Source organism: Mobula birostris, chromosome 2 (genome assembly GCF_030028105.1).
Source record: "Mobula birostris isolate sMobBir1 chromosome 2, sMobBir1.hap1, whole genome shotgun sequence".
In the NCBI taxonomy this organism is placed as follows: Eukaryota; Metazoa; Chordata; class Chondrichthyes; order Myliobatiformes; family Myliobatidae; genus Mobula; species Mobula birostris.
Window position 1 is genome coordinate 74,499,856 of NC_092371.1, and position 18,743 is coordinate 74,518,598.

General features: G+C 42.4%; 1 protein-coding gene across 4 annotated transcripts in view; it reads right to left on the minus strand.

Annotated features, from left to right (window-relative positions):
• Positions 1 to 18,743, minus strand: part of LOC140187611 (protein phosphatase 1 regulatory inhibitor subunit 16B-like) — a 206,997-nt gene that overhangs the window by 18,234 nt on the left and 170,020 nt on the right. For all 4 annotated transcript variants that reach the window (XM_072243113.1, XM_072243131.1, XM_072243141.1 and 1 more), the window contains exons 6-8: positions 13,294 to 13,418; positions 6,728 to 6,853; positions 1,475 to 1,550 (exon numbers count right to left, since the gene is read on the minus strand). In XM_072243113.1, the coding sequence (XP_072099214.1) occupies positions 1,475 to 1,550; positions 6,728 to 6,853; positions 13,294 to 13,418 (327 nt within the window). The remainder of the gene's footprint in view (positions 1 to 1,474; positions 1,551 to 6,727; positions 6,854 to 13,293; positions 13,419 to 18,743) is intronic.

An 18,743-nucleotide genomic window follows, 5' to 3' on the forward strand; every position in this document is an offset into this window, starting at 1 on the left:
ACTGGCAGCTCGTTCCACACTCAGACAATGCTCTGAGTGAAGCAGTTTCCCCTCACGTTCCCCTTAAACTTTTCATCTTTCACCCTTAACCCATGACCTCTAGTCGTAATCCCACCCAACTAGAAATCTTGGTAGGTGTGATATGAATAAACCAATACAGTAATAAAATCAATATATCATGACTAACTTTACAATGTGTGCTGTGTTCAAATGTACATGAAATGAAAAAATATACTTAGTAATTTGTTCAACCTGTTTTGTATAAAGTGTGAAATTTAATCCAATGTACTGCTTATAGAGTTTTGGAAGACCCCTTGGAAATTCTGGATATATTAAATAGCAGAAATAAACATATAAGGAATGTTTTTTTTAAATCTTGGGCCATCAATCATCCATTTGTGTTAATCCTGCATTAACCCATTTTTTTTTTAAAACCAGATTCAGTAACACTTGCAAGGGTGTGAGAAACCATTGAGATTGGTCTATTGAACCAGAGGGAATAATTTCACTCAACTTCACTTGCCACATCAGTGAACTGTTCCCACAGCCTATGGAACATACACAAAATGCTGGAGGAATTCAGCAGGCCAGGCAGCATCTGTGGAAAAGAGGAAGTAGTTGACATTTTGGGCTGAGACCCAGTCTGTTCTGATGAAGGGTCTCAGTCCAAAACATTGACTGCACTTTTCTCCATAGATTGTACAGCACACCACCCTCACCATTCCCAACATCCTTTGCTCCCACCAGATGTACAAATTCACTCTCTGCTCCACAGTGACAAATACAGAACTGTGTAAAAGTCTTAGGCACCCTGGCTATATATATGTGCCCAAGACCTTTGCACAGTACTGTACTTATTATTATTTCTTTTGTCTTTGCACAGTTTGCTGTCTTTTGTACACTGGTTGTTGGTCTGCTCTGTAGGGTGCGATCTTTTATTGATTCCATCATGATTCTTGGATTTACTGAGTATGCCCACAAGAAAACTAATCACAGAGTAGTATACGGTGACATATATATACTTAGTTAATACATTTACTTTGAAGTTTGAAAACAGAAAAATGTAGATTGATACAAATAATATATTCAATAAAGTTTGAAGAGAAGCAATGTAAGAAATAATAAACATGAGATTCTGCAGATGCTAGAAATCCAGAGCAACACACAAAAAATGCTGGAGGAACTCAGCAGGTCAGGCAGCATCTATGGAAATGAATAAACACGCAAACTGCTGGATGCTGCCCGACCTGCTGAATTTTGCATGGGTTGCAATGGAAGAAATAGTTTGCTATGATCAGTTGCAGCTCCACTGTTACCACAGCAAGCGCCACCAGGGAGACAGAAGTTGAACAAGATGGAGCTTTGTTGTCTCCTGACTAGCAACCTGATGGAAATGAGATAACTTATGACACGGCTGCTCTCTGCATCCCTCGTCTGTCAAGGCAAATGGTGCCCTCCAATAGGTGTGACTAACCAATCGGTGTTTCCTTCAGGTAGGTCTTGGCGTTCAGACTTGCACCATGAGCTGTCAGTAATTCTGCGATTTGCATCTGTGAAGAGAAGGAAGCAAAGGGTTGGTGCATTATTAATAGGAAAAGCTGCAAACTTCCTTTCCCCTCCTCAGTTCTTCAAAACAGAAGTTTTCAATAAGTCCTCATGAATACCATGTTTTGACTTCATTGTTAATAGCTACTTATCACAGTCACTTTATACTTTGAGCTCTGTGTTAACCATGGTTCAGTCTATAGTATCCTTGTAAAGTCAGCTCCACACACAAAAATCCAGGCTAATAGAGTGCGGGGGTTGCAGCAGGAGAGTGTAACACTATTACATGTCAGAGGCCTGGTTCACTTCCACTGCTGTCCAGAAGGAGTTTGTATGGAAGTTTGGTTGATCCCAGAGCTTGGCAAAATGTTTGCTGGAGTTTATATGTTCTCCCCATGCTGCCTGGGTTTTCTTCAGGTGCATTTGAACATTGATTTTCTAAAGTGAGGCTCATTCACTTCCCGGCCTTGATCATCTAGGTCTGGCGTTCCCAAATCAGATAAATTATAGGAAAGACATCACTGGGCTGTTAGGAGTGTAGAGAATGCTGCTGGGAAGGGCCTGAATTACAGGGAGAGAGTGGGCAGACTAGGATTTAGGTGGAATACAGAAGATCGAGGTCTACCATATAGAGGTGTATAAATGGCAGTGTGAGCTCCAGCTGGACGGTCCCAAGCCCAGCTGTGAAGGGAGGAGGGTTGAGTGTGGGGCTTGCAACCCCATCCCGTAAAATAACCAGTGCTGCAGAGCCACCCCCGAGACAGGAAGGATGCACAGAGAGGGTGGGCTACACCTGGAAACTGTTGTGCTCATTACTGAGCGAGATGCAGAGCACACCAGGATGCCAGCATGCAGAACTTTATTGATAACCCTGCTTGTACAGTATGTGAACTCCTCCCACTACACTATTAACTACCACCACAGAAGGAATGGGCCGGGAGTGAGGACTCTGCCAAGCTACTGTCGGTGACCTGTGCCCCAGTCCGGGCAATGGACTGAAGGTGGTGTAAAAGAGGCAGCGTAGTAGTTAACGTAACACTATTACGGGATCAGCAACCTGGGCTCAATTCCGCCGCCACCTATAAGGAGTTTGTATGCTCTCCACGAGACCGCATGGGTTTCTTCCCACATTCCACAGACATACGGGTTAGTAGGTTAATTGGTCACGCGTGTGTAACTGGGCGGCGAGGGCTCATTGGGCTGGAAGGGCCCGTTACCCGTGTTGTATCTCTAAATGAATACATAATACACCCGGTCAGTATCGAGCCAAGGAATTATGGAACCTTAGTGTAGTCTGCATCTTGAGTGGAATACAAGATACAAGTACACTACACTAACGAATGATCGGGAGTTCATCTCGTTCGATATTTATCCCTAAATCAATAGCACCAAATTCGAGATTAGCTTTGCGATTTGCGGGAACTTGCTGTAGGCAAATTTGCTGTTGTGTTTCCTGCACTAAAATGGCAACTGCACTTCAAAGTTTTGGCTGTAAAATACCCAAGGGTCAAGATAGGCACTATGCAAATACAAGTTTATTTTCCTTTATTAACATAAAATCATTTCAGACTGCCTTTGTATTGTGCTGCTTGAAATACCCCCAAAAATAGATAATTGGACAAAATTCACTGTCGCATCTGGGGGAGAAAAACTGCAAAGCAGTGTGTGTGCCTGGAAAATGACTTGACCCTTTGTAACGCAGCATTCAGGCTATCAAATTTCATGATCAGGGATGTGTTTGCACATTCGACTAATTGATTTACTTTCGTTTCCTTTCATTATGTCAATAGGTAACAAATGAACTCTTGTCCTTTCCAAATTCACAAAAGCGACACAAACTATTGTGATGTTTGGGGTTCTAATAGTTAGCAGTGTTTGCTCTGTGTCAGTGATAACATAACTTGCACAAGATTTTTCCCTGCAGGGAGATAGAAACATAGAAAACCTACAGCACAATACACGTCCTTCGGCCCACAAAGTTGTGCCGAACATGTCCCTACCTTAGAAATTACTAGACTTCCCCATAGCCCTCTATTTTTCTAAGCTCCATGTACCTATCCAAAAGTCCCTTAAAAAGATCCTATCATATCCACCTCCACCACCGTTGCCGGCAGCCCATTCCACGCACTCACCACTCTCTGAGTAAAAAACTTACCCCTGACATCACCTCTGTACCTACTCTCCAGCACCTTAAACCTATGTCCTCTTGTGGCAACCATTTCAGCCCTGGGAAAAAGCCTCTGACTATCCATACAATCAATGCCTCTCGTCATCTTATACACCTCTATCAGGTCACCTCTCATCCTCCGTTGCTCCAAGGAGAAAAGACTGAGTTCACTCAACCCGTTTTCCTAAGGCATGCTCCCCAATCCGGGCAACATCCTTGTAAATCTCCTCTGTTCCCTTTCTATAGCTTCCACATCCTTATTTGTTCTGTCGTGAGGTGACCAGAACTGAGCACAGTACTCCAAGTGTGGTCCGACCAGGGTGCTATACAGCTGCCAGATGAGGGAGTAACATTACACAGGAGAAGTAGACTTCACTGTGTGTGTGAAAGCAGCATCTATCTAGTGTTTGGTTACAGATATTTGTCATGTGTTTACCTCCACAGCTCATCTCCATCACTTCCTGGTCTCTCCATTCAACTTCTTACAAAGTGTCTTCTCTCTTGCAACATTTCCATAGACAGTAAAATAGGATGGATTCCAGTTTACTGGCCATCGGTTAATCAGTGAAGCCATATCTTTGGGACAACTCTTAAACAACAAAAACTAATTGAGAAAATAGCCAGGATTTCCTTTGTTTATTTGGAACACTATGCCGCTTAATTGGGACAGGAGACTGCTGCCAAACAGATTCTAACTAGCGCCAGTCATGTGCAATTGGGTGGCCATTAGAGACTACAGTGTGCTTAAGGCAAATAGTTTTTAAATAATGTCAGTTGTGTGTGTTCATTTTCAAGAAGCAGTGATTTTTGTCACTGATAGTTGGTAAGAAATAAGCAGCAAGACAAAATTCACAACTGTTTTGCTCACAGTGGTTTCAAGCATTCAGACTTCGAATTGCCAGAAATGGCCAGGAGTGAAAATGAAATGATTTTACCACTTCAACAAGTTAGGAACTATGAAGAATTTGAAGGTATTGACAATCATCTTGAATGTTACAATGAAAATGAAGATTTGGAGGATGCAATCATCAAAATCATTCTATGAAGGCAGTCAATTATCTGCACCAGGTGTGTGCACTGATTTTGTTCATTTGCAGTCAATCAAAAGAACGTGGCAACCTACACTGAATGAATTCCTCCATTGATAACTATTAGGAACTAATACACAGTTTTATAGTACTGCAGTAGTGTTCTTATTTGTTCTGTATTTCAATTAAACACATAATTTGTTACTCAGTTAAATGGTAGCTTGTCTTTTTTTACATATCTTTTTAACTATTTCCATGAAACTTCAGCTAATTCAGGCAGCTGTTTAAATGGGCCAAAATGTACTGGTCCCGATTTGTCCCAATTATGTAGAATTCACTGTATTTTCAGAATATAACTAATTAAATCCATTTGAAATTAGACCCCTGCTCATCAATAGATATATGCAAATACTCTTCTGAATCTATAACATGTCGACGGTTTATAGATGCCGCCTGACCTGCTAGGTTCCTCTGGCATTTAGTGTGAGTTGCTGAAGAAATGGTGTCACACTATTTAGGAACCTAATCCACTCTTTTTGCCATTTAGCTTAACTAGGCTACTTTCTCAAACACTTTGCTGAATGTTTTAATTATTGAGAACATTAATTCCCCAGGATATAATCCAATGCTCCCCAGTTTAAATTATTTCTCAAAATAATGTGGACGTATTTAGACTTCATTAACAATTCGGCATCATAAATGCAATTGTTCAAGTTCCATTTCAGACGCTCGAGGATGTGACGTAGGCAGGGGTTGCTGAGGGAGTGCTAAGTCATCAGAGGGAGAGGGAGACCCAGGTGTTTAAAATGAAACCCTTTGGCATTTTAAAAGGTTGTATAGTAGAACAGTACAGCACAGGAAGAGGCTCTTCGGCCCACAATGTCAGTGCCAACCATAATACCAAACTAAATCTATCTGCACATGATCCATATCCCCGGCCAAAGAAGTTAACTTTGCTTAACAATCAAGAGAAAATCTACAGATGCTGGAAATCCAAACAACACACACAAAATGTTAGAGGAACTCAGCAAGCCAGGCAACTTTGTGCAAAAGAGTAAACAGTTGACTTTTCAGGCCAAGACCCTTCATCAGACTGGAGAAAAAAGGTGGGAAGTCAGAATAGGAAGGTGTTTCCGCAACACATTGTATTCTTTCTGGGTATCATCCAACTTGATGGCATGAACGTTGATTTCACAAGCTTCTGACAATGGCCCCCCACCCTCACCATTCCTCATTCCCATTTCCCTCTCTCACCTTATCTCCTTAGCCTGCTCATCGTCTCCCCCTGGTGCTCCTCCCCCTTCCCTTTCTTCCATGGCCTTCTGTCCTCTCCTATCAGATTGTTTCTTCTCCAGCCCTTTACCCTCTTTCACCAATTGACTTCCCAGCTCTTTGCTTCACACCTCCCTCCCTCCCGGTTTCACCAATCACCTACTACTTTGCATTACTTCCTCACCTTCCCCCACCTTCTTACTCTGATTTCCCATCTTTTTTCTTCAGTCCTGATGAAGGGTCTCGGCCCAAAAGGTCAACAGTTCACTCTTTTCCAGAGACGCTGCCCAGCCTGTTGAGTTCCTCCAGCATTTTGTGCGTGTTGCTTACCTTCGCTTAAGTCCACTTATGTACATTTAATATTTCCAGGTTTAGTTTCACAAGCTTCATCACTTCAACATTGTAAGTTTTGCTAATTGCTAATAAGGGATCAACTACATTTCTTTCACTTTCTGAACATTATTATTAGATTGGATAGAGTGTGTCAGATAGTGCTCGGTCTCTAGCAGCAGCATTGAATTGTTAGAGTAGCCGTTACATCTGGCTATCTTTAGAGCGGAGGTTGATAACTACTTAATTAGTAAGGGTATCAAAGATAATGGGGAGAATGGGATTGGGAGGGAAAATAAATCAGCTATGATAGAATGGCAGAGCAGACTCAATGGGCCAAATCCTGCTCCTATGTCTTATTGTCTTATCTGTCCCCAGCACTGACCTGTCCCCAGCAGGCAGCTGCGTGTAGTGGCTCCCAGCCGTCATTGTCCTTGACGTTCACTTTAGCACCATTTTCCAGCAGTAACTCGGCAACTGTGCAGTAACCATTCGCAGCAACGACATGTAGCTGAAGGAGAGATGGACAGAGACCTTACATACAGTGCTCATCCACCTACACCAGGGATTTCCATTCCAGGGTCCGCGGACTCCTCAGGTAATGGTAGGAGTCCGTGGCAGAAGAAAAAGTTTGGGAACCCCTGATCTACACAAAACAACAGCAGAATGACAAGAAACATCATCTCAACAGAAGCCTAACCATGAGAACTTCCCATAAAGGTGGGGGAAAACTGTAAAGACATTACACATTGAAGAACTTGTGCTTGTTCACTCAGAATCAGAATAAGGTTTAATATCACTGACATATGTTGTGAAATTTGTTGTTTTGTGGCAGCAGTACTGTGCAATTCATAAATAAGCTATAAATTACAATAACAGCTGTACTTAAATAAATAGCGCAAAAGCAGAACAAGCATTGTGAGCTAGTGTTCAAGGGATAGTTCCTTGTCCGTGAAGAAACATGGTGGCAGAAGGAAGATTCTGTTCCTAAAGCATTGACTGTGTGCCTTTGGGCTCCTGGACTTCCTCGTTTTCTTCCGATAAGCATCTTACATAAACGTTGAATTACATCTACAATACAATGGAATTTAAGTTTCAAGATTGTTTAATATCATTTCCAGTACACCAGTGTAAAGGAGAACAAAATAATTGTTACCTTGGATCCAATGCAGCACAAAAAAAAGAAAAAGAACATAATAATTAAAAAAAAACAATAAATATAAATATGTAATATCGCTTATAAAGTGTACATAGATCAGGGGTTCCCAACCTTTTTTGTGCCATGGACCTCTAATCATTAACTGAGGGGTTCGTGGACTCCAGGTTGGGAACCCATGGATTGACTGAACATAGAACGTAGAAGTTTACAGCACATTACAGGCCCTTTGGCCCACAATGTTGTGCTGACCATGTACCCTACAAGATTGCTAGTCTATAAAATGATGCTAGGCACAGGAGTGTCTGTACATAAGATTACCCTGACAGGAACTGATAAAGTAGTGTTGTTGGGGCGTGTGATGGCGTGGATTAGTGGGTGGAGTTGATCCGCTTAACTGCCTAGGGAAGTAACTGTTTTTCAGTCTGGTGGTCCTGGCGTGTATGCTACATAGCCTCCTCCCTGATGGGGAGTGGGACAATCGGTCCATGAGCAGGATGGGTGGGATCCTTCGTGATGTTACCGGCTCTTTTCCAGCACCTTTCTGTATAGATGTCCTTCATGGTGTTTATATAATGGGACATAACATGCAATTATAATTGATAAGCCTCAGCATTTGTTATATTGGAATCTGTTCTGTGTTTTGCTATTCTCGCCATTTTTGAAGTTTGATCAGTCTTGCTGCTTTTCAATAAACATTCATCAACAAAATATGCACCTAATCTTTTTTTAAACCAGGCACTGGAGAAGGTCCAGAGGAAGTTCATGAGAATGATTCCGGGAATAAGAAGATTAATGTATGAGGAGTATTTGATGGGTCTGGGCCTGTACTCACTGGAGTTTAGAAGAATGAGGGAGGATCTCATTAAAAATAATCTACAAGTGTATGGTCATGCACTTTGGAAGGAGAAATAAAAGTGTAGACTATTTCCTAAATGGAGAGAAAGTTTTTAAAAATCTGAGGTGCAAAGGGAATTAGGAGTCCTCGTGGAGGATTCCATAAAGGTTAATTTGCAGGTTGGGTCAATGGTGAGGAAGACAAATGCAATGTTAGCATTCATTTTGAGAGGACTAGAATATAAAATCAAGGATGTAATGTTCAGGCTTTATAAAGCACTGGTAAGGTCTCAGTTGGAGTATTGAGAGCAGTTTTTCAGCCTCTTATCTAGGAAAGGTTGTGCTGATGTTGGAGAAAGTTCAAAGGAGGTTCACAAAAATTATTCCAGGATTGAAAGGCTTGTCATATGAGGAACATTTGATGGCTCTGGGACTCTACTCATTGGAATTCGGAAGAATGAGGGGTGACCTAATTCAAACCTATTGAAAGACCTCGATTGAGTGAAGGTGGAGAGAATGTTTCCTATGGTGGGAGAGTCTGAGATCAGAAGACGCAGAGTCAGAATAGAGGGGCATCCTTTTAGAATGGAGATGAGGAAGAATTTCTTTAGTCTGAGAGTGGTGAATCTGTGGAATTTGTGCTACAGGCAGCTGTGGAGGACAAGCCATTGGGTATATTCAAGGCAGAGGTTGATAGATTCTTGATTAATTGGGGCATGAAGGGATACAGGGAGATTGAAAGGAAAAATGGATCAGCCATGATGAAATGGCAGAGCAGACTCAATGGGCCAAATGGCCTAATTCTGCTCTCATAGCTTATGGTCTTAGAAAACCTGTCGAATATTGAAAGGCCTAGATAGTGTGGACATGGTGAGGATGTTTTCTGTTGTGGGGGAGTCTAGGACCAGAGAGCACAGCCTCAGAATAGAAGGACGTCCCTTCATAACAACAATTAGGAAGAATTTCTTTCGGAAGAGGGTGGCGAACCTGAGGAAATATTGTCACAGACGGCTGTGGAGGCCAAGTCATTTGGTATTTTTAAAGTGAACATTGATAGGTTCTTGATTAGTAAGGACAGTAACAAAATTAAATCAAAATAAAATCAAAGGGTACAAGGAGAAGGCTGGGGACTGAGGTCGAGAGGGATAATAAATCAGTCATGATAGAATGGCGGAACAAACTTGATGGGCTGAACAGACTAATTCTGCTTTTGTGTTTTAGGTCTTATAGCTTTGAAAAACAGAAAATGGGTTTTAGCTACCTCACTTAAAGGTAACATTTATGACCTTGTTAACAGTACTGGCTACAGGTAATTCTCAGTCCCCAGAGATACTGAAATACCAGAGCTAAAGGCTACAGACAAGCCAGATAACATTCAGAATGGTTATTTGTTCCACAGGAGAGGCATGAACAACATATCTCTGCTAAGTAGGTACATGAGATAATTAATCTCAGAAATGATATCGGTTCAAAGTTCAAAGTAAATTTATTATCAAAGTATGTATATGTCACCATTTGCTACTTTGAGATTCATTTTCTTGCAGGGATTCACAGAAACACAATAGAATGAATGAAAAACTGCACACAAATGAAGAATGACAAATAATCAATATGCAACAGATGACAAACTATACAAATGAAAACAAATAAATCATATTGAGAACATGAGTTGCAGAAACCCTGAAAGGGGTTCCATAGGTTGTGGAATCAGTTCGGAGTTGAGGTGAGTGAAGTTATCCACTCTGGTTAAGAACACAAGACAAAGGATCAGAATTGGGCCATTCAGTCCATTAGGTTGCTCCACCATTCCATCATGGCTAACTGGCCCACAATTCCCCTCAACGAATGGAGAGATACCTGTAACTATCACCCCTCTAGAACCATTCCAGAATCTAGCGACACCCAAAAGATCACCACCAATGCCTCCACAATCTCTTCAGCTATCTTAAGGATACAGTTTTGAGGTCCTAGAGGCACGTGATAAAATAGGCCAAAGCCATAATGGTTTCCTTAAGGGAAAATCTTGACTGACAATCTGTTGAAATTTTTTGGGGAAATAACAAACAGGATAGACAAAGGAGAGTCGGTGGATTTTGTTTACTTGGATTTTCAGAAGGCCTTTGACAAGGTGTTGCAAATGAGGCTGCCAATGGTATTACAGGAAAGATACTGACATGACAAAAGGTTTGCTGTCTGGCAAGAAGCAAAAAGTGGAAATAAAGGGGTCCTCTTCTGGTTCAACCTGATGGTTGAAGGCTAATAACTGTTGTGGGTGGAGAAAAGTGAATCAGGAGGTTTGTAGTCTGCTGAGGGGTAGATCCGTGGCATTTAAGTCTGGCAACCCAGGTCTGTATAAGAAAATCAGGTATGACTTGCGAAAGGCTATTTCAAGAGCCAAGGAACAATCCTGGGAGATGTTAGAGGTGACACTGGAGGCATGTCAACTCTGGCAGAGTTTGCAGGCCATTACCTTCTACAAAAACTAACATCACGAATGGCAGTGATGCCTCACTACCAGATAAACTCAACACCTTTTATGCTCACTTTGAAAGGGAGAATAAAAGCACAGCTATGAGGATCCTTGCAGCATCCAATGACCCTGCAATCTCTGTCTCAGATGCCGATGTCAGGCGGACTTTCAAAAGGGTGAACCCTCGCAAGACATCATGGCCCAATAGAGTACCTGGTAAGGCTCTGAAAACTTCTGCCAATCAGCTGGTGGGGGTATTCAAAGACATTTTCAATCTCTCACTGCTACAGTCGGAAGTTCCCACCTGCTTCAAAAGGGCAACAATTATACCAGTGCCCAAGAAGAGCAGCGTGAGCTGCCTCAGTGGCTATCATCCAGTAGCACTCACAGCTTTCAAGGATGGCCATGGTTAGAATCAACACCTCCCTCAGTGAGGACCTGGACCCACTACAATTTGCCTATCACCACAGTAGGTCGACAGCAGACACAATCTCATTGCCTCCTCATGTGGCCTTGGATCACCTGCATAATACAAATACCTATGTCAGGGTGCTGTTCAGTGACTACTGTTCAGCGTTTAACACAATCATTCCTACAGTCCTGATCAAAAAGCTACAGAAACTAGGCCTCTGTACCTCCCTCTACAACTGGATCCTCGACTTCCTAACCGGAAGGTCACAATCTGTGCGGATTGGAAATAACATTTCCACCTTGCTGACAATCAACACTGGTGCGCCTCAGGAATGTGTGCTTAGCCCACTGCTCTGCTCTCTCTACATTCATGACTGTGTGGCTAGGCATAGCTCAAATGCCATCTATAAATTTACTGATAATACAACCATTGTTGGCAGAATCTCAGGTGGAAATGAAAGGACATACAGGAGCAAGATACACCAGTTAGTTGAGTGGTGACACAGCAATAACCTTGCACTCAGTGTTAGCAAGAGCACAGCTGATTGTGGAATTCAGAAAGGGTAAGATGAGGGAACACAAACCAATCCTCATAGAGGGATCAGAAGTGGAGAGAGTGAGCAATTTCAAGTTCCTGGGTGTCAATATCTCTGAAGACCTAACCTGGACACAACATATTGATGCAGCTATAAAGAAGGCAAGACAGCAACTATGTTTCATTAGGAGTTTGAGGAGATTTGGTTTGTCAACTAAAACACTTGAAAACTTCTACAAATGGACTGTGGAGAGCATTCTGACTGACTTCATCACCGTCTGGTATGGGGGGCAGGGGTTGCTACTGCACAAGATCAAGCTCACACCAAAGTCTGATGGCCAAAAAGCTCAATTTTGGATTCATCAAATCACAGACCTTCCAACTGACTTCAGAGTCCCTACATGCCTTCTGGTAAACTCTAACCAAGACTTCATGAGTTTTTTTCAGCAATGGCTCTCTCTTTCCACTCCTCCATAAAGCTGCGACTGGTGAAGCCGCAGGCAACAGTTGTATGCGCAGTTTCTCCATCTCAGCCATTGCTGTGTTATCATAGCTCTTTTGGTGGTGGCCTCCCTAACTAGTCCCTTCCTTGCACAACCAATTTTTGAGGATGACCTGCTCTAGTCAAATTTACAGCTGTGCCATATTCTATCTATTTCTTGATGATTGACTTAACTGTACTTCAAGGGATGTTCAGTGACTTGGAAATTTTCTTGTATCCATCTCCTGACTTGTGCTTTTCAATAACCTTTCACGGAATTGCTTGGTGTGTTCTTTTGTTTTCGTGGTGTAATTTATGCCAGGATACTGACTCACCAGCAGTTGGACCTTCCAAATACAGGTGTATTTTTACTACAATCAATTGAAACACCTTGACTGCACACAGGTTTATATATAGCAAGGACACTTTAACTAATTATGTGATTTCTAAAACCATTTGGCTGCACCAGTGATGATTTGGTGTGTCATATTAAAGGGGGTGCATACTTATACAATCAGTTATTTTGTGTTTTATATTTGTAATTCATTTAGATTACTTTGTAAAGATCTGCTTTCACTTTGACATGAAAAACTCTTCTTCTGTTGATCAGTGTTTTAAAAAAGCCAAATTTAGTCCACTGTGATTCAATGTTGTAAAACAATAAAAGGTGAAAACTTCCAAGGGGAAAGGGAATACATTTTATAGGCACCCTAAATAGGTAATGTGATGACTATTTTCCAAATATCTAATGACAATACAGGCACATGCAGTTGCAAAGCCCCTACTCTTGCTTCAATATTAACCAGAATAAATTGCAATTTCTTCAAGGTTGGGGTCTCTGTTACCTATTGTAGTGTTAGATATGCAAAGTGGCCACATACTCAGTTGTGCTTCCCCACCCCCCCCCACCCATTCCTGTCCAATTTAATCCTGAAAATGAACAAAAACCAATGCCACTGTAATCTTCAGCTTCAAACATGGATTTCAGTACACTAGGTTCTCTTTCACGTCATGGCACAAATGGTCTTCAAATGGACCTGGATTGTGACAACCCCACTTACCAAGGTGGCTCCCTGTGCGTCTCTTGCATTTAGATCAAAGCTCTCCTGAATTGCCTCTCGGACATCTGCAAGCATCTGCTGCTCCATCGCCGTGCGGATCTGGTCAATTTTCTCTTGAGTGATGCCTGAAGAGGAATTATAGATGAGAATTTGTTAAATCTCTTCAATCACAAGCAAATAACTAAGAGAGGGAGCTGATCACCATCACAGCAACATCATGGTTCAACATCTTGCAGTAAGTCAGTGATCTTTATCTGAAATATTCACTCTGTTTCTCTCTCCACAGATGCTGCCTGACTAACTGAGTATCCTCAGCATTTTCATTTTTAATTTCAGATTTCCAGCATCTACAGTTTCTATGAGACCAGAAGCCATCAGAGCAGAATTAGGCTTTTTAGTCATTGAGACTTCTCCACCATTCCATCATGGCTAATTTATTATCCCTCTCACCTCCATTCTTCTGCCTTTGACACCTTATCAAGCACTTTAAATATACTCAATGACTTGGACCCCACAGCCGTCTGTGGCAATTAATTCCACAAATTCACCACCCTTTGGCTAAAGAAATTCCTCCTCATCTCTGTCCTAAATGGGACGGCCTTCTATTCTGAGGCTGTGCCCTCTGGTCCTAGTCTCTTGAGTTTTCAATGAAAAGATTATGGCCAATTGAACATCAATAAGAAGATCCCAGTGTAATCTATATGGGAACTGTAAATAATAAAACCCTGATGATGGGTCATGGCCCGAAATGTTGACTGTTTATTCCTATCCATAGATGCTGCCTGACCTGCTGAGCTCCTCCAGCACATCGTGTGTATTGCTCTAGATTTCCAGCATCTGCAGTACCTCGTGTGTCAATAATAAATGGCCATATAAGGGCAGTAAGACAGAGAAATAAAATAAGATCAATGCAAGGAGTATCTTCTACTGCTTTGGCATTTCATGTTTTCTTAAGATAAAAACAGAATGGAGTTTTCTTAATGTAGGTTCATTGCAAGCTTGGAGTGTGAAATCTGGAAGAAAAGAATTCAGCAAGCTTTCGAAGATCGCTAGTTCGTTACTTGCTGTGTCATATGACATGAGCGATCATGATCATTCCATGACCATGATTATTCTTGGCAAGTTTTTCTGCAGAGTGGTTTACCATTGCCTTCTTCTGGGCAGTGTCTTTACAAGACAGGTGACCCCAACCATTATCATTACTCTTCAGAGATTGTCTGCCTGGTGACAGTGGTCACATAACCAGGACTTGGCTGCTATACGACCATCCACCACCTGCTCCCGTGGCTTCACGTGACCCTGATCGGGGGGCTAAGCAGGTGCTACACCTTGCCCAAGGGTGACTGCAGGCTAGTGGAGGGAAGGGTGCTTTACACATCCTTTGGTTGAGACTTATCTCCACCCTGCCACCCAAGGTGAACTTGTTAAATGCTATTCTATCTTCTTCCTTTAACTTGGAGTCCAATAATGAAATTCAACCAAGAACTGAAAGTACATCACTGCATTGAAAAGCCAGTCAAGCTTATTGATACATGCACAAGTATGTATGCACAGGTGCCTTGGTTCTTATGCACAAATTGAGATTACCCACACCAGTCCTCTTTGAGGGATAAGTAGAAAGGGTGAGCAGTTTCAAGTTCCTGGGTGTCGATTTTGTCATTTAAAAAAAATTGGATAGGTATGTGGACAAGAAAGGAATGGAGGGTTATGGGCTGAGTGCAGGTAGGTGGGACTAGGTGAGAGTAAGTGTTCAGCATGGACTAGAAGGTTATATATGGTTATATGGTTCCCTAAGATTGTCATAGGCGAGGGTGATAGTGAGGATAAGCTCCCACTACCTATTAAATGCTCTCAATAGTGTGCATCTCAAAGATCCTGAGGAAAAATCTGGAGCTGGAGTCCCTAAGGCAGTCTTACGTTGAGTTCAATGCTGACTGGCAACTCCTGCGACACCTCTGGTGCCAAGCTGTATTTGTCTCTGACGTTCCTTTGCCTTCATCAGCTGCTTGGAGAGGGGGAGCCTGCTGCACGGGCAACAGCTTGTTCTCCATATCCTACTGCCCTCACTTGTGTAGACATCCAGGATGCAACATCCATGGTCGACCCTGATTAACGGAGGGCCTACAGGTGCAATGAAAGCCTTACTTGCAGCTGCGTCACGGGCACATCACATTGTGTAAGCAGCTTTCACAAGAAAAACATACACTAAACATAAATTGTCTAAAATTGTAAAAGAAAGAACACTTCTAGAACAAAAAATGTCCATTGTGATCAGACTGTTATGATTATGATTCTGAGGACATGCAGTCCCCTTTTATTGTCATTTAGTAATGCATACATTAAGAAATGATAAAAATGTTTTTCCAGAATGATATCATGAAAACACATGACAAACCGACTTAAAAACTAACAAAAACCACATAATTATAACATAGTTACAACAGTGCAAAGCAATACCGTAATTTGATAAGAACAGACCATGGCACAGTAAAAATCTCAAAGTCTCTCGAAAGTCCCATCATCTCATGCAGACGGTAAACCTCCAGCGCCGCCAACTTGCCGATGCATCATCCCAGAAGCATCCGATCACAGTCTGACTCCGAGTCCGTCCGAAAACTCCGAGCCTCCGATCAGCTCTCCGACACCGAGCACCGAGCACCATCTCTGCTGAGCATTTCGACCCCAGCCCCGGCAACAGGCGATACGCAAAGCCGAGGATTTGGAGCCTTTGTCTCCAGAGATTCTCGATTGCACAGTGGCAGCGGCAGCGAAGCAGGCATTTCAGAAGTTACTCCAGATGTTCCTCTGCACTTCTCACAGCTGTCTCCATCCAATCCCGATTGTGCACGGCACCCCTAGCTACACATATCGATATTCATTCGGAACAGCCGCGCGCACTGTGTTGCGCCACCATCTTCTCCTCCCTCCCCTATATTGAGGTAGTGATTAGGGTTGTGATGTCAGCTCAGGAACTGAATGGTGAAGGGAAATAGCTGTACTTGAACCTGGTGCCATGGGACTTCAGGCTTCTGTATCTCCTGCCTGATATTGGCGGCAAGAAGATGACATGGCCTAGATAGTGGTGCTTTCCTCAGGCAGCATCTCATGTAGACTTCCAAAGGTGGGAGGAACTTGCTGTGAAGTATTGAGCCAATGATCTGACAGTTGAACTATCATCACTGCTGCTTTTGGGAAATGAACGCGTGCAAACTGCTTTCCAATATCACTTTAGCTATGTAAGACAATTAGGATCATACAGTCGTAGAGTTATGGAAAAGTACAGCACAGAAACGGGCCCTTTAGCCCATCTAATTTGTGCCAAACCATTTAAACGGCCTAGTCCAATCGACTTGTACCTGGATCATAGCCCTCCATACCCCTGCCATCCATTTACCTATCCAAACTTCTCTTAAACATTCAGATCTTGCATCCAGCCCTTGCGCTGGCAGCTCTTCTACACTCTCGCTGCCCTCTGAGTGAAAAAGTTTCCCCTCATGTTCCCCTTGAACATTTCACTTTTCACCCTTCACCCATGACGACTATTTGTTATCCTAAGGTCACCAATGGTACCAATTGGAAAATTTTATTTTAACAGAATCTCTGCTCCAGCAAGGAAACTAAAGCTATGTAGAAAATTACTCACTCCCAAGCTTCTGCCGTTTCATTATTTTGTTTGAAGCTGGAGTTTAGCAGCACCAGAAAGGGGGAGACACTTATCAGCTAGCACATGTGCAAACTTCTGATCAATCATATTAATAATAGTGCAGTGTCCTAGAACAAAGTAACAAGACAGATATCCTGTGTCAGCAAGGTCCTACAGAAAGTAACAAGTAAAACATTTTCTTTTATGATTCAGGGAAGAATGTTGGCCAAGACCGAGACAAAGTAATATGACAGATATCCTTTGTCAGCAAAGTCCTACAGAAAGTAAAAAGTAAACCACTTTCTTTTATGATTCAGGGAAGAATGTTGGCCAAGATCAAGAAAAACCTGCTCCTCACATAATTAATATGATAGATTTTACATGAGCCACTAGATGGCTATGAATCGAGAGGCGTGACCTGTGGACCAAAGCTGCTGGGGCCGGATCATCCCTGGCAGGGTTGCCTGGGCAACAGCGTCTGATGTTGAAAGACCCGAAACACCCAATGACCCCAGGTTACATCACTGATGATGTGTCCCAGCGCATCCCGGGATGTACGGTTTCTTAGTATCATCAATTCATTAGGAAGAAAGCTTGGGAATCTGTTTATTAGGCCCTACTGGGCCTTTGAGCCACGCTGCCCAGCAATCCCCCGATTTAACCCTGGCCTAATCATGGGACAATTTACAATAACCGATTAACCGAACACCCAGTACGTCTTTGGGCTGTGGGAGGAAATCGGAGCACCCGGGGGAAACCCACGTGGTCACGTGGAGAACATACAAACTCCTTTCAGGCAGTGGTGGGAACTGAACCTGGGTCACCTGTACTGTAAAGCGTTGTGCTAACCACCACACTATGTGCCGCTCTTTTACGTCAGATCCTCCTTAACTGTAGACTATGAGCTGGGAATGGGGGCTTATACTTCAACTCACAATGTGATGACTTGCAAGTAAATGCACAACAATTTTGATATAAAGTTCCACCCCACAGACTCGATATGTCTATGTCCTCAGAATGCATAAAATCAGTGAAGTAATTTATTACATTAGTTTTGGTAGCTGGTTGTCACAACTGCTACAAAGGTTTCCCTTGCCAAGCATGTTAATTTTTGTACGATGTATTATTAATAATATTATCAATTTACATACCAGCTGCTTGCCTACCAGGTGTTGTAATCTTTTGTTTACAACAGAATGGTAAAAGAATGTAACATCAAATAATATAACAGCACTACTGAACTCTAATCAGTGGTGGCTACTGTAAATTAGTTTAATCTCCAAATTCTATGTATGTATATAAAGGGAGGTTTGTAATTCAAATACCCCCTTCACAACTACAGTTCTTATATCAACTGCACATGAGGAAGTATTTCTGAAGAGAGGCACCCAATGGTTAATTGTATCATCCTTGAATACACAAATGCAAAAAAACATCATAGTAAGTGCATTTCTGTAAAATATAATTTGCAATATTTGTGTAATTTTCAAATGGACAGAGGCTGATAGATTTCCCTTGCTTTCTTTCCATTCTCATAAGAGGCCAGTCACGTATGCAGCAAAAGATCTGAAGCCAAAAGTACGCAGGTTTCAGTTACTTATTTATGACCTCTGAACCACTGCATCACATTATCAGCCATCTACTGCTGGAGAGATGCAGCTCACAACGTCAGCTCTCTCCTACCCCCGGCGGCAACACAACAGTGTCAGCTCTGGGTCACAGTCAGTGGCACGCTTGCCTCTCAGTCAGAATGGTCTGCATCCAAATCCCACTGCAGGGACTGTAGTGCATAATTGGGGTTACCATG